We start from the raw sequence: 17,057 nt of genomic DNA on the forward strand, positions 1-17,057 counted from the left end.
AATCAAAAATTGTGTTTTTTTGTGGATTATTTTGTTCAACTCGAATTTAGCTTTCCTTATGTTGTTCAGCATGTATTCCTCCGGGGAGACTTGGTAGGCGTCTTCTAGTGTTTTAATTTTGACCTCTAATTCTGAGATTTTTGCAGCATCCTTTTTCTTCTTGTAGGAAGAGAAGGAAATAATTTTCCCTCTCATTACTGCTTTCCCTGTTTCCCACAGGACGCATGCTAAGGTTTCTGGTAAATCATTGTTCTCTAGATAAATGGACCATTCTCTTTTAAAATAGCTGATAAATTCAGGATCTTCCAGTAGGAGAGCGGGGTTGGTTGTCACACGGGTAGATTGTCACAGTCATCATAACTCAGCCACTAGAGGGCGCTGATCAAAAATTTTGACACAGATCTGTTCAGAATTTAGGTCAAAGGTCACCTACATTGACATTGGAGGTGAAAGCAGCATCAGTTTGAGGTGAGACAACTTTAAGTGTTTTTCACATGTAAAACCAACTTTTGAGGCCTCCATTGTTTTTCTTATAAATCATGATACTATAAGTTGGTGTAAGAATAAATATTGCCATTTGAAAGTGTAAAGGGAAAGCTACAATTTGGTAATTTTATTTCAGAACTAGGGTAATACATGTGGATGCTAGCCTCCAAAATAGCTAAAAATGTCTGTTGGGGTAGGTTGTCACATTTTTTTCGGGGTTGGTTGTCACATGTGACAACCAACCCCATTGTTTATATTTGCATGCATGCTGTTATAAAGCTAGTTATCTTATTTTTTTTAGACAGAAGAATGGGTAGAAAGTACATTAGGAAGACAGTTCAAGGCCAGACACTGCCCGATGTCATGCTTAGGGCAGTCAGGGAGGTGAAGCTGGAGAGCAAATCCATACGAGGGACAGCTGAGAAGTACAACATTAACTACCGTACACTGGCAAGATATTGCAAGAAAATCAGTCCTGCAGAAATTGAGGGAGATTGTGTCCAGCCATCCTTTCCAGTAGGGTATGTGAAGAATAGGAGAGTTTTCACAGAGGAGAGATCAGATCTTCCCCTCTTTCCTCCAGAGTGTACCCTTTACGAAATAATTTGTATATATGTTTCTTAATTTTAACAATTATTTGTTATATTGGCTAATGGTAATAAATTGAGTCAATAAGTGTATTAACCGCCTGGTTTGAATCAACCGCCGTCTCACAGGAACTGTGTCACTACAGCATTATCCTACAGTGTCACAGCCTCATCCTCTAAAGTGCAAAGTGTGCATTTAATGAGGCAAAGGAGCGAGTTCTAAAGCTCACTGGCCGCTTTCTAAGGTTTTCTACCATAGTTTGAAATATTGTGCATTAAATCTGAATCTGAATTTGGAAAGAAATTTCAATCCAAAGCCGCTTTTTTCTGATCTCCATTCTGATTTGCATCCATGTACACACCCACTTAGATCTTTGGAGTAAAATAATCTCCACTGTGGTGGACGACATACTCAATAGTAGTACTTGATACTATTAAAAACTTAATCAACTACAATTAAAGTTACTCACTTAAACATCTACTCAAGTTGAAGTATTGAAGTATTCAATTTAGAAAATATTCCAACACATTCTCCATCCCAACTCGTCACATTTAGACGCTCGGTCAGGCTCCCTCTGCGTCACATAATGACAAACCGGGTATCCCTTTCAATATTTGACGCGCAGGGCGCTCCACTTGACTGTTATAGCCTATATGGCACCAGGAGGATGGTCCATTATCATTTTTTGAAAGGTATAAAAGAATGTATCCCCAAATTAAATCAAATGAAATATGAAAATGTTGTTTTCCTGTTTTCCGAATGAATCTATTGTAACCCTATTAATTAACCCTTAATTACCTCAATGTAATGCATTTCCTGCTGACATTAGGAAATCAAGTGCAACTCAGATTTTCACCACTGGGTGGCAGCATATACAAATGAGGTAAATCTTCCATAAAAGGTGATTTAAAGGAATAGTACACCCAAAACATGATTAGCCTTCATTTTCTACTCACCCCCATGCTGAACAAAACTCTGGAGTACTTTTTTGATATCTCAAATGCATCTGGAGATCTGGGAGGCTTCTTGCTGTCTGCTGACAGTCAAATAATGGAGGTCTATGGCGCCCGAGACAGAAAGGTCCACAAAAGTCCACAAAAACTTGTCAATATTCCTCCATACTGCTCGTCCAATGTAATCCAAGTGTCCTGAGTGGGTAGCATCCAGAATTTACTCGAAACGAAGTCATTTAGAACGTTTTAGAGCCTAAACAGTAGTGTATAGGATTTCCTAATAGCGCCCCCATGCGCGCTCACGATTCTACGGAAGCCGGCAGACCAAACCAGCGCATTCAGCTCGGCAAAGAACTCATGCTCTTCCTCAACACTGAAGTCCTCAGACATTTTTCTTTCGTTGTTTCTTTCTTTGCACAGGTAAACAGCACATTTCTTCTTCTACGCTTGCATTATCGGCAGAGCAGACGCTGAATGCGCACTTTCTTCCGGTTTGGTCTGCCGGCTTCCGTAGAATCGTGAGCGCGCATGGGGGCGCTATTAGGAAATCCTATACACTACTATTTATGCTCTAAAAACATTCTAAATGACTTCGTTTCGAGTAAATTCTGGATGCTACCCACTCAGGACACTTGGATTACATTGGACGAGCAGTATGGAGGAATATTGACACGTTTTTGTGGACTTTTATGGACCTTTCTGTCTCGGGCGCCATGGACCTCCATTATTTGAATGTCAGCAGACAGCAAGAAGCCTCCCAGATCTCCAGATGCATTTGAGATATCAAAAAAGTACTCCAGAGTGTTGTTCAGCATGGAGGTGAGTAGAAAATGAAGGCTAATCATGTTTTGGGTGTACTATTCCTTTAAGCATAAAAAGGATTCAGAATATAATTCATAGCTTATTTGCAGATACACCAGGCTGGTTAATGTTGTTGAACTCCATTGGAAATTTAATTAGAATCTCAATCGAGTTGTCTCAGTAAGTGTTAGCTACCATTTTGTGTATTTAGCACATGACGTAGTCATTGAAACACGATATAAAAGGGTGTTAAATGATATCTAAGCCTTCATTTTTTACAAACCAGTCGGGATGACTTTTAAAATTAGCTGTGGTAGCTGTTCACGGTGTGTAAAATGTTTTACTCACTGAATTGTGTTCTCTAAAACCAGAGATGTTTTAGCATAGTAGTATGGACGACGAGATGATTGAAAATTAACACAATGGAGATCTAGTCCTATTGGCAGACATTCATTTAAAATGTAGGCAACGGCATGAAAAAAGTGGTTTCTACTTTTACTTTTATACTTTAAGTAAATTTACAAGCCTGTACTTTGTTACTTTTACTTGAGTAAAGAAATTTAATCAGTACTTCCACTTTTACCAGAGTATTTTTTAACCCAAGTATCTGTACTTTTACTCAAGTACGGAAAGTGAGTACTTTTGCCATCTCTGGGCTTATGGTATATGCCAGTTCCTAACTACATCACTTAGCCTACCTCAAATTGACATATGTCTTAACAAAATGGCTGTGATCACAATAATGGCTTTTTAATGTGAAGATGTTTTTTAATTATTATTTCATTGATCTCATGCCACATGTACATGTGGCATGAGATCAGCAGGGGGCAGTTATCACCTGTTGCTAGCAACCATAGAAAAAGTGTAAACACGATAGTTTGGATAATGCTTAGCAGGTCACAAGCCATCTACTTTATACTTTAATACTGACAATATGCTGACGTTTTCTGAACATATAGTTACATTGTCAAACACAAGAACGAGATTTGGTTTGACTGTTTACTGTTTTTTTTCAACAGATACACATTTACAACCACATACATAAACATTACTGTTTCATGAATGCAAAAATGGATTGTCAATAAAACCTAATTAGAATATTCAGTGCCCATGTACAGAGAAAATTTTTAGAAGGGTGGCCAGGCAATAACCAGTGTACACTGAGTGTTGGCCAAAAGTAGAAAGACGCCAGAACCTCATGGTCAATCTACACTATTGGAACAGGAAAATTAACAAGCACAACATCCACATTTTCAAAATAAAGACAGACTTTACTTTCCTACAGTCTTTGCTAACATATAGATGCCTGTATTTAAACTTCCGTGCATTCAAGAAAAAATGTATAGTGGATAAAATTCTTTCAGGTTTGAGTTCTTGGGTAAACATCTTTTCCTTTGTCATTACTTACCTACCTTTATCTGTAATCATTCTGTATTAAATTGATATTTAAAATTACTTGCTTACATAATACCTACATAAATTGATCATTTAATAAGTTTTTATTGAAATAGTTATTTATCTATGATTTCACTAAAGACTCCTACATATATTACTTGAAAATACATTATTTTATTTTTATCATTTTACCCCATATATAACACAAAATGTACAAACTGTAGTTCTGAAAAGAGCATGAATTTTGTACTTATCTTTATTGTTAGTATACTGATGTGCATAATTATAAGTTACAATAAACAATTGTAAGTTACATCACGGTATTTCACCATCAGGACAAATATCAGCTTTCCCTCTTTTAAATACTCTGGATAGGGTAAATGACCAGTCCATGGGAATAGCAAGGGTAACAAAAGCATGCTAAGGAGCTTTAAGAAGCTTTAAAAAGAAAAAAGAAAAGAAAAAAGAACTGAGATTGCATGGTGTTTTTTTTCTTTTTGTTGTTGTTGTTTTTTGTTTTGTTTTTTTTTGCTTTGTTGGCAGTGTCATCAAACACAAATGGCAAATGTATCACTGCATGAAAAGTGAGATTTTCGTCCCCGTAAACCCCCGTAAACTCCCGCAGATCTGCCTGATTTTCGTCAGTTTCCGACAATTTGCAACCCGTGCTTGTCCGCGTTTGTCGTGCCACAAATTGTCGGAAACGGACAGTGACGTAGGTGGAGAGCGATCAGCTGTACTAATGGCCCTAATTAGCATATGAATGCAGCAAACCCGCGCGGCTGGCCAGGTCTGGCTTGAATAACCTTCTCAGTATTGGCTGAAACCACTATTCTCAAACAAATGAAATCGCTCGTGATTGGCAGCAAAACCACACGTGGCTAGCCAGGCTTTAATTTTCTTACTGAGTATTGGACGGAACCACTTCTTTTTAAACAAGTAAAGTCGCTCGTGATTGGTTGGCATATATATATATTTACATATATATATTTATTCATATATATATATATATTTATTCATTCATATATATATATATATTCATATATTTATTCATTCATATATTTATTCATTCATATGCTGTGTATTTATGTTATCCTACACTACTACACAATTATTATGCTACCATCAAGGACATGAATGAATTTATGAAGGAAATGGAGATTTGCCAGGAAGCTGTTTATGCAAAGAAAGAGCTTTATTAAAACACACACAACTATATACAACGCGTATCCAAACACATGCGTATCTAAAAATTACAACTCCGTGAACGGTCCGTTTGCTTCCTCTGGGTTGGAGGTAGCATTCCCTCCGAGGCAGGTCCGATGTGCAGACGCCTACTGTGCGTGGCCCTGTACTTCGGCATCGCTTCTAACCGGGACTGCAGCTTAACACAGAGTTCAGTGAGATCCGGCCTACGAAATGGCGACGACCGTACAATCCATCCAGAGACACCGCCGACGACGCCATCTTCTTCGTCGGACATGAGGTCGACGGTGGCGGACTTACAGAGTTCCACTTCCTCATCTGCCAGCACACTCTGCCTCGCCTTCAGCAGCTGAAAAAAAAAAAAACATGAATCAGCGCACTGCATATGGACACAACACATCCATCAATGCACCCGAAAAATAGTCACCAAATAAAGTCTTACCCTCTTTCGTCTGGCCCGACTCCGAGCAGATAGCCTGGCAGCCTCCGCACGCACTGTGCTGGCTAGCAGCGTGTATCTGAAGCTCCTGCATACCGTCTCATCTTACAGGCAGCTGGAAAACAATTAAATGAGAGTGGTATGAATAAAAAAATTTAAAAAATCAAACGCAAGTCACAGTAACAAGGAAGGAGAAAACATTAAAACAAGTCACTTACACACAATGTCGTCTTTATCAACATCGTGCAAATCCGAGCAAATAGGAGGTCACCGCCTCATTGTGAGGCGACTGTAGTCTGTGAAAAAAAAAAAAGTACAGCTATGGTCGGTATCCATCCGTATCCATGTCCTTTTACCGCAGAATGAAAGCATATTCTTTAAACCTCACCCCTGCCGGTTCATAGCGCCTGCAATTAGTCTCCGAGTTGTTAAGACGGCATAATGCTTCCTGTGAATCACAAAAAATACACTTTAGTAAAGCTTTAGGCTAGGCTGCTTTTAGCTTACCTAGCTAGGCTAGGCTGTCTTTAGCTTGCCTAGCTAAGCTAGGCTGCTTTTAGCATAGCTACCAGTAATCGAACATACACTATATTGCCAAAAGTATTTGCTCACCCATCCAAATTATTGGAATCAGGTGTTCCAATCACTTCCATGGCCACAGGTGTATAAATTCAAGCACCTAGGCATGCAGACTGTTTTTACAAACATTTGTGAAAGAATGGGTCGCTCTCAGGAGCTCAGTGAATTCCAGCGTGGAACTGTGATAGGATGCCACCTGTGCAACAAATCCAGTCGTGAAATTTCCTCGCTCCTAAATATTCCACAGTCAACTGTCAGCTGTATTATAAGAAAATGGAAGTGTTTGGGAACGACAGCAACTCAGCCACGAAGTGGTAGGCCACGTAAACTGACGGAGCGGGGTCAGCGGATGCTGACGCGCATAGTGCGAAGAGGTCGCCAACTTTCTGCAGAGTCAATCACTACAGACCTCCAAACTTCATGTGGCCTTCAGATTAGCTCAAGAACAGTGCGCAGAGAGCTTCATGGAATGGGTTTCCATGGTCGAGCAGCTGCATCCAAGCCATACATCACCAAGTGCAATGCAAAGCGTCGGATGCGGTGGTGTAAAGCACGCCGCCACTGGACTCTAGAGCAGTGGAGACGCGTTCTCTGGAGTGACGAATCGCGCTTCTCCATCTGGCAATCTGATGGACGGGTCTGGGTTTGGCGGTTGCCAGGAGAACGGTACTTGTCTGACTGCATTGTGCCAAGTGTAAAGTTTGGTGGAGGGGGGATTATGGTGTGGGGTTGTTTTTCAGGAGCTGGGCTTGGCCCCTTAGTTCCAGTGAAAGGAACTCTGAATGCTTCAGCATACCAAGACATTTTGGACAATTCCATGCTCCCAACTTTGTGGGAACAGTTTGGAGCTGGCCCCTTCCTCTTCCAACATGACTGTGCACCAGTGCACAAAGCAAGGTCCATAAAGACATGGATGACAGAGTCTGGTGTGGATGAACTTGACTGGCCTGCACAGAGTCCTGACCTCAACCCGATAGAACACCTTTGGGATGAATTAGAGCGGAGACTGAGAGCCAGGCCTTCTCGTCCAACATCAGTGTGCGACCTCACAAATGCGCTTCTGGAAGAATGGTCAAAAATTCCCATAAACACACTCCTAAACCTTGTGGACAGCCTTCCCAGAAGAGTTGAAGCTGTTCTAGCTGCAAAGGGTGGACCGACGTCATATTGAACCCTATGGATTAGGAACGGGATGTCACTTAAGCTCATATGTGAGTCAAGGCAGGTGAGCAAATACTTTTGGCAATATAGTGTATATTTACCGCTAGCGTGGCGTTGTGCACCCGTCTTCTCTTCCTCGAGTTCGTATATCCCGCAAAGTTGCTCGACTGCAGATAGGGTGGCCAGATGTCTGGCTTTAGGGCGGACAGTCCGGATTTTCATTGCACTGTCCGGCGTCCGGCGCTGCACCCAGCCGGACGTGTATTTGTCCTCCTTTACCCCCAGATTCCACATACTCCGTCAGCGCTCCGCCCCGCTCACGTACGGAGTACTTGTCTGTCTTCTTCTTCTTCTTCTTCTTCTTGTCGAGTTTTATGGCGGTTGGCAACAAACTGTTAGTAGCATTACCGCCACTTACTGGTATGGAGTGTGGTTCGTGATGGTTTAAATATTGATCCTGATACATTCTACCCTAACTTCTTCTAAACATACATTCACACATTCACACTTAAAAATATAAACATATTTGTGCACAGCTTTGTATATCATTCCTTCACTCACAAACACACTTACTATAATTAAATTCTATGGAATAATTTCGTTTTCTTTAGAAATCGAATAATTATTTGTATGTGTTTACTCCCTAAATTTTTCCTCAGTATATCTAATAAATTAACCTTCTCCTTAATGTCTTCAAACTCTCTTCTCATATATCTTCTCTCTTTTTCATATTTATGACATTCTAATATAACATGTTCTATGGTTTCATATTTATCACAGAAATCACATTTGCCCGTTTTATGTTTTTGTATTTTAAAAAGTGTATGATTAAGTCCCGTATGACCAAATCTTAACCTTGTTATCACTCTTTCATCCTTTCTATTTCTTCTTCCATTTCTTCTTTCTCCTACCATCTTCTGAATTTTATAAAACCATCTTCCTGTTTTATCTTCATCCCACCTTTTTTGCCAAATTTCCATAAGTTTCTCTTTAATAATACTCTTTCCTTCTGATTTACTTATTTTAACTATAAAACTAATAGAATGTTTAATTGCCCTTTTTGCCATTTTATCTGCCCTCTCGTTTCCTTCCACCCCAATATGTGCTGGAACCCACACAAATGTAACTATCAGCCCCATGTTTCGTATTCTGAACAGTGTATGATTTATTTCTAATAAAATGTCCATCCTACTATCTGTATTACTTGTCTGTCATGTAAATCAATGAGAGCTGTTCCACATCCTCCGCTCGTCACCGCCCACGTACGTCTTCTCCGTCCTTCACCGTCAAAATACGGAGCTGAGCTATTTTTTGCTCCCCTCCGGTCCGTCCAGATCAAGACCCGCTATTGCAATCGCACCAAACAGAAAAAAGAATGTAGAGAAGACCCGGTTTGTCAAATTAAATTATAGTAAAAACAGATCGGTATCTAGAAATTAGAGCATAGTTTGTATATATTCCCAAAAACTAAAACAATAAATTTAGATTTTATTTCCTGGCAAAACATTCAATTCGGTTTATCCATTAAAGAAAAAAAAATTTGGAATTTTTAATCAATATTCTAATAATTGTAACAAAGTATTATATCCATAAATGTCGCTATGCAAAATGCTCCCTCTCAATCTCTGCTCTCAAAAATGAACTTTCCCTTTTCAAAAGATGTCTGAGAAAGATGCAGAATTTAAATGCAATTAAATTGTTTGAGTTAATTGAAGAATTTCAGTTGGTAGTCCCCACTGATTAATTTACTTTAACTACTATTATTATTTTATTTATTTTATTTTATTTTATACTTTGTTCCAGCCTGTGCATTTAATTTTATTTTTCAAAAGCAGGAGTTGTGATATTTCTTCTTGTATTGAAATATTTGTTATTGACTTGTTATTTGAGATTGTTATTGTTTTCTTATATATTCAATAACAAAAAAAAAAAAAAGTGGAAATCTAAAAAAAAAAAAATTAACCATTACAGCCAACTGATTCTGATTAAAACTAATTTTTGAAGTAAATTATTTTGTGTATATTTTTTACATAACATTTGCATACACAGTAATCTAGCGTACTTTAATTAAATAAATCAATTCAAGCTAAAATGTAAGAGTCTATAATTAGGCTATACTGAGCCTGATCTATTTCTACCATCTATTTGGGGGATATTTATTGCCACACTTTGGGCCACTTAAAACCAATTTAGCATGCTGACCTATGTCCTTATGACCACAGTGTACCAATCTTCTGATGGCTACTTCCAACAGGATAATGCGCCATGTTATAAAGTGAATCATCTCAGAATCATTTCTTGAAACTTTTCCACTTAAGTAATTGTGAATTGAGCATATTGACAGACAACATTTTATTTTTTATCTTATATGCAAATTTTAAAAAAAATAATTACTGCTCTAAATGTATTGCTCTGTCAGCTAAAGATCTGTTTTGGTCTCTATACTTTAATTAAATAAATCAATTCAAGCTAAAATTCAGGCTATACCTGATCTCTTTGTATCAGAGATTTTCTTACCCAGAAAGATGTCACTTGGGGTAAAACCCCCCCTGCAACCCTGGTTTGCATTTGTATAGCTCACAGCATGTTCATTTACATGTTAAAGCCTCCCCTAGAATTCCATGGGGGGGAGGCATGGGGGGAACACTGCCTAAGAAATTCCACGTCAATTTCTGACAATTTACGGGAGTTTTCGTCGAAGCCTGCAAATTGCCGTAAACTGCCGCTAACCTGAAGTTCCACGACAATCTACAGTGCCGTATATTGACGAAAATCCCACTTTTCATGCAGTGTATAATCCAGAAAAGAGCAGGTCCAGGCAGAAACTGAGGAATGCAAAGTGGAGAAGTCCCTTATTATTAGTATTAGTGTTAACTGATACCGCCAGACAATTTGGAATTTAGAGCTATTTATTTCAGCCTGCCTATTAAGGTTTGTACAAGTTATACTTTAGACTGGTGTGGGACATCTCTTTGACGTATTTTTGTTTCCAGAATTCCAATAGTGGATTATTAAACAACACATTAGTTGTCTTCATCTGTTCTTTAGTTAAACTATGAACTGCCAATTGAAAGTAAGCATAAAGGCTTGCATTTTCGGCCAGATGAGATGCTCAGTTAAGCGGGTCATGACAGTTAAAAGTTAGCCAACCATGTCTGTGAGTAAATAAGAAAACTACATAGTTGTTATGAATATAACTTTTAGTGAATATACATAGGTTTATAGAAAATTATTCAATCCTTTAAAGGCAGCAAGATATAAAAAGTACAACTGGACAGCACCTTTTGCTTTCTACGACACATGTTTAAATACTAGTGTTAATTGATGCTGCATTTTGCTGCACACACAAAGTAAAATATCTGAAAGAAGTTGTTTTGCAAGAAGTTCTTACAAATGTCTGTTTCATAAAGTTGTTAGCATGCCAACAGCTCTATGTGGAATAGCCTGAAATCCATAGTGGATAAAGAAGTCTCCTTATATATTTGATCTAACTCCATCTCCGCTCTAAACATAGAGGAGGTGCAGGTATTTATAAACAAGATGAATGCTTGTCTGTCTGATAGCCTTTGCCAATTATTTATATAGAACAGTTTCTTCTGCTTGTTGATACTATGAATATAACATACATTAGTCTTGATGGCCATGTAGAGTTACAGAAATATAGGTATCTTTATTTCGTAATCATGTTGACAGGGTACATTTTAATTCTGTCCTGTAATTCCACTATTGTATATCTTATTGTTATTCATAAAAACCTGCATGAGCCTATGTATATGTTTATTGCTGCTTTATTAATCAATTCCATTCTTTTCAGTACTGTTATCTACCCAAAGCTTTTGACCGATTTCCTATCTGAGAAACAAATTGTGTCTTATCAGTTTTGTCTCATACAAGCGTTGTTGTTTTACTCTTTAAGCTGTTCAGAATATTTGCTGTTAGCAGCCATGGCTTTTGACAGATATGTGTCCATATGTAAACCTCTGCAATATCATTCAATCATGACAAAAAGAACAGTGAGTATTTTTCTTATTCTTTCCTGGTTTGTACCTCCTTGTCATACTGTTGTGCCTGTCATTGGAAGAGCAAATACCAAGCTCTGTAACTTTAGTTTGAAAGCAATTTTCTGTAACAATTCAGCAAATAGTCTTTTCTGTGTTGCTTCGAAAGCATTGATGACATATGGCCTTGTTGTTGTATTCAACCTTGCTCTTTTCCCAATGCTTTTCATACTATTCACCTACACAGCGATAATTATTGTGGCCAGTAGAAGTTGCAGGGAAGTTAGGAGAAAAGCTGCACAGACGTGTTTGCCTCACTTGCTGGTTTTAATCAACTATTCTTGTTTGTTTTCTTATGACATGATTATTGTTAGACTGGAATCTAATATTTCAAAGACAGTAGGTTTTGTGATGACAGTGCAAATGATGATGTGTAATCCTCTTTTTAATCCAATCATATATGGACTGAAAATCAAAGAAATTTATAAACACTTAAGACAATTGCTTTATAAAGTTGGAGTTAAGTAGCCCTTTTACTTGATGTGCACTTATTGTAACTGTTTCAAGATATGTCCCAGATATATCTAGCTAAAATATCCATCCCATAGAGGTTTGACTGTAGTTATATTAACTATTTTCAAGATTTTTGTATGTCATTTTCTGTTTGGTACAGTTGAGCGTTGTTTATGTGAATGTGTGTGTAAAAAACTGTTAAGATATTTAAAATATTTTCTCAACATTTAAGTAGCAATTCAAGCTGTCATCTGGATGATCTTTTGTGAATGTAATCCAATACATCTACATGCATTGCTGGATTAATAAACAAGTCAAATAAAGAACTGGAAGAGAGACTGCCAAGTCATCTGGACCCACTGCACACCAACAGCACACAGGGTTGGTTTAGAGGCTTTTCTAAGGACACAATGATCAAGACAGATGTCACGGGATATCAAACCGGCAACCCAGTAGTTACAGAAGAAACCCTTACCTACTAAATAACCATCTCCCCAACAGGTATATTAAAACTGGGAATGATTCATTAAGTTATCAGAAATTCCAAAGGTTTATTAAAAGATTGTAATTGTAATACTTCCTAAAAATTTGTTTTGGTTTAAGCTTTAAATGTGGTATGTTTAAAAATGTCAAGCCTTTTCAATAAATGTCTTAGAAGCTTTTTTATTTTGTATTTTTTTATTGTAAGATCTCAACCCTACACAGGGTTTGTAAAATTGCAATTAGTAATAAGGTCTTGATAATTGGAGGAGTGTTGGTCTAGTGGGTCACAGCAGTGTGCTTGTGCTCTGAGAAGGTTGCAAATACAGTGTTCGATCCCCACAGCCTCCACTCTCAGTGGAGGCTGAATAAACAACTTAATGATTGAGTCACTAAAAAATTTGTTATGGATGAACAGACATCTGTGGCCAAATCAGAGGTAATTCACCCTACAAGCAACTTGCCCCAATGCTAATCTTTTGGGAGGTCAGGCGATTAGGTCTTGCTGTTTAAAACTAATTTGGACACTCAGGTTGGGCCCCTATCTGACTTTTATAAGGCACGTCTGAGCCACATTTATATGTGAGATTGAATTCGACATTTGATCTCTTGGAACATGATTAGAGTATGAACGACTAATGCAGATTAGAAGTGACTGAGTTCACTCCATCAAATTCGCCACATTCTGTGCCACCCAGCTTTTAAATGTGTGTATATAAAAAAAAATTAAAATACTCGATGGAGTCAAGGTATACTGTATGTGCAACGAAGCCTTTGCTTAGCCAAATTATATAGAATTTTAGAAACATACAGGTATATTCAGGTTCTGAAGATATCTGTTGTAAAAATAATACCTTATGTTCTTCATTCAGTAGCAGATATTTTCCAATATAGCTTGGATGCTTTAACTTCATGTGTCACTTTAAATTTTAAGTTGATGTGGCTGTGGATGTATGTTAAGTCTCAGCAGGCACAGTTTAATGTGATTTTTTTTTTCTTTCCAGGTCTTCCTTTGATAGTTCATAGAACTCTGCCAAGCACTCTACAAAGCTGGCATCCGAAATACCAGGCAATGAGTAGGCCATCATTTGGGACTAAACCAGTTGATATTAATTTGCACTGACAAGAGTAAGGATTGCTTCCTAATCCCTCAGAGATTTTGGCTGGCCTTTTTGCACCTTACTTTCTTCATGTGTTCAATACTTTTTCCCTGTGCCATTCCACATTATTACACATAACTTCTAATAATCATCATCATAATTTCTGGACATCTATAGTTTAAAAATTTTCTATATGTGAATTCCATGGATTGTCGATGTGAGAGAATATTCTTGAACTTAATTGGTGCTCTTCAAATGCATGTTATTTTAGATAAGGACTACAAATTCTATAATGAAAATATTTTTCTTTATAAAATCCTAATATTGACACTGTAGTTCCGTAGTCCCAAAACTACGGCCCGCGGGCTGCACACGGCCTGTCTCAACATTTGACCCTGTCTCTGAACAATACCAACTCTGGACGCAAAAAAAAAAAAAAAAACTACTACGATGTCACTTTTGCCCAGTCACAGATCGTGAACGTCACCCCCTAGGAAGGAATAATGGCAAAAAGGTTAGGTAAGAGAAAAATTGATTCAGAATGCAGGGTGTTTAACCTGCAGTGGACACACTACTATTTTTTGTTCAATGCAAAGAAAAGGCTGTTTGTCTCATCTGTCAAGAGCCAATGGGGGTATTCAAAGAATACAGCCTGTGTGGACATTATGAATCCCGTCACCATGACAAGTATGCTAGCTACCAAGGTGAAATACAAGCAGACAAACTCTCAAAGCCAAAAAGTGGACTGTTAGCTCATCAGACTACATTTCTAAGGCAAAATGAGCTGAACCAATCATTAGTTCGTGCAAGCTTCCATGTTGCTCAGCTGATAGCAAGCTGCGGTAAACCTTTTACTGAAAAACAGTTTGTCAGGAACTTTTGAATGTTGTCGCGGAGGAGGTGTTTCCCGAGAAGAAAGATGTCTTTAATGCAGTGAGTCTGTCGGCAAGTACAATTACCAGACGGGTTGAAGAAATCGGGGGTAATATGTATGCCCAGACGCAGCAGAACATTTTGGCCTTTTTTCATTAGCACTGAATGAGAGAACGGATGTTCAGGACAAATTGAAGCCTCCAATTTTTTATTCTTGGAGTTACCGCAAACTTTGAGATGTGTGAGGAGCTGCCAGCCCTACAAAGACTGAAAGGCACTACCACTGGAGAGGATATTTTAGTATTAATTAGTATTAAGTATTCATTTTTTTGCATTAATAGTGTTATTTTATGAAATAATTAATTATAAAATAAAATTTTTTTTACTTATTAAACACATATGAAGCCTTCAAATCACCAATTGCTGGGAAAGGGATTTTTTCAAGAACATTAAACAAAGGTGAATACGAGCGCCTGGGCTTCAGCAGGGAGAATACATCGAATTCTCTGCAGAGATGGAAAACACGGGTCAGTGACTGGAATAAGGGGTTGATTATGACTTGGTGCAAAAGTCACTAACCTGGTTCAAAGTTCAGTCCGATCTCAGAGAAAAGGGAGGAAACCAGGGGAGAGGTTATCCAAGCCAAGGTCAGTGAAACAGTCCAGGATCGGTAACCAGAAGCATCCAGGAAAAACAGAACAAAAAAACAAAAAAACAGACAGAGCAGACAAGGACAACGCAAAAACTTGAATATCCAGAGCAAAAAAAGAGGTCAGAATCAGAATAACAGACAAAGTCTATTAAGCGCTAGAGTTACTCTCACAAAAGCTAGAATAATCTAGGTGGAAGCGACTGCGTTAATTAGCTGCGGGGAAAGCAGACCAGGAACAAATGAAGAAAAACAATCATCAGGGCCAAAATCATGAAAAAACACCAATGGCTGAAAACCAAACAGCATAAAATGGAGAGAGCCCAGTGGTGCTAGAGGGAACCAAGTTATTGCCATGCTCAATCAAAGGGAGTTGGCTGGCCCACTTAGTGGGATCAACCTCACAGAGGATGGGGATCTTGGTCTAAATCTCCTGGTTGGTCCTCCCTGTCTGATGGTTTTCTCCAGCCTTTGCCTATTCTGTCCTGGCCTTTGTCCCACAGGCTATTATTTATTTATTCATGTATTTATTTATTTTTACAGGGAAGTTAAATACCACTTAAACTAGACAAGGTGTTTAGTGGTTGGCATTTTTTTCTAACATAAAATCCCTACAAGGCCCATCTTGAACAGAGAACATTTAATATGGTTTATTTTATATACCAGAAGTAATATTTTATTTATTTATTTATTTTTATTAGTTATCACCAGTGTTGTTGTTGGGACCATTTAGGACCTTCTCTAAATGCTCTTTAGGCCCTAAAAGCCGGACACTGTCTTACACATTTAGGTACAATAGGAGTAGGAGAAAATAATCTCTGACTCTGCCTTCTTCTGATACAGGTATTGATTCCTTAAGTATAACTAAAAAACATTGATGTAGTTAGGCATCTTTATTTATTCTGTTCTGTCCAGCTTATTTTGAAACTGAACATTTACAAGGTTCAGTTTGTGACCTTTTACAAACCATAGCAGTGGCACAATTTTCAGCATGAAAGTATCATCAAAATACATTTTATTATTTAAAAAATTGTACAGGATTATCTAATTTTTACCAGCTATCAAAAATGAACCTGCATGGAATCAAAAAACAAATTCATGAAAGCCCAAAATCAGATAAATAACACACAAGAACTGAAATCTAGGTAGGTTTTTCCTTGATTATGTATATTTACACTTTATTTAAACAAGTGAGCAAGACAATTTGTCAATAGAATAAGATTATTTACATTTAAAATAAATCAACTTTCTTATTTCGAGTAGATAATATCTAAATATCTTATTTAAGGGCAGAAATACTAATTTTATTGGCAGTTTATCTTATTTCCCTGATTAAAATTAGGATACATTTTCCGTATTTGCAGATTAGTTTGCAAATCAAATGTATAAAGTTCTCAGAAAAGTATCCATTAAGTGATGAAATTTCATGTTCTTAATTGTGTGTGTCTCTGACAGGAAAGTAAAAAGGCAATTTAACAAAGCATGATGCAACGTGTTTAGAGAACTTCAGCATGGTCTTGTGAGACAGGTTTATCATTTGGAATGAGGCGCTTTGTCTTACAGTCTCACTGGACAAGTCATGTTGGTACAGTAATGACTCTATTTTCTGTCCTTTGCCATGGCCTCCCGAGTGTTTTAACTGCTCTGAGGTAAACAGGACAGGCCTCAAAGGACCGGCCTGAATACAGCCACGCTGAGAAACAGGTAATTATCACCCAGTGGCCACAATGGACTGGACCAGAGGGATTTTGTTACACTTGCCTCTGCAAACAGAAAGTGTTGATAAACTAGGCTAAAACATTTATTGTAAAAAAAAAAAAAAAAACTCTTTAGCTA

The 17,057-nt window shown here is 37.8% G+C and overlaps 1 protein-coding gene across 1 annotated transcript; it reads left to right on the forward strand.

Annotated features, from left to right (window-relative positions):
• The first annotated feature begins 11,213 nt into the window (after window positions 1-11,213).
• On the forward strand, window positions 11,214-12,635 carry LOC119774521 (olfactory receptor 6N2-like). Its single transcript, XM_038272051.1, has one exon. It carries the CDS (start codon window positions 11,220-11,222, stop codon window positions 12,132-12,134), a length of 915 nt encoding a protein of 304 aa, XP_038127979.1. The 5' UTR covers window positions 11,214-11,219; the 3' UTR covers window positions 12,135-12,635.
• The last annotated feature ends 4,422 nt before the right edge of the window (window positions 12,636-17,057 follow it).

This window comes from Cyprinodon tularosa, unplaced genomic scaffold (genome assembly GCF_016077235.1).
Source record: "Cyprinodon tularosa strain WSP-4 unplaced genomic scaffold, ASM1607723v1 ctg815, whole genome shotgun sequence".
Classification (NCBI taxonomy): domain Eukaryota; kingdom Metazoa; phylum Chordata; class Actinopteri; order Cyprinodontiformes; family Cyprinodontidae; genus Cyprinodon; species Cyprinodon tularosa.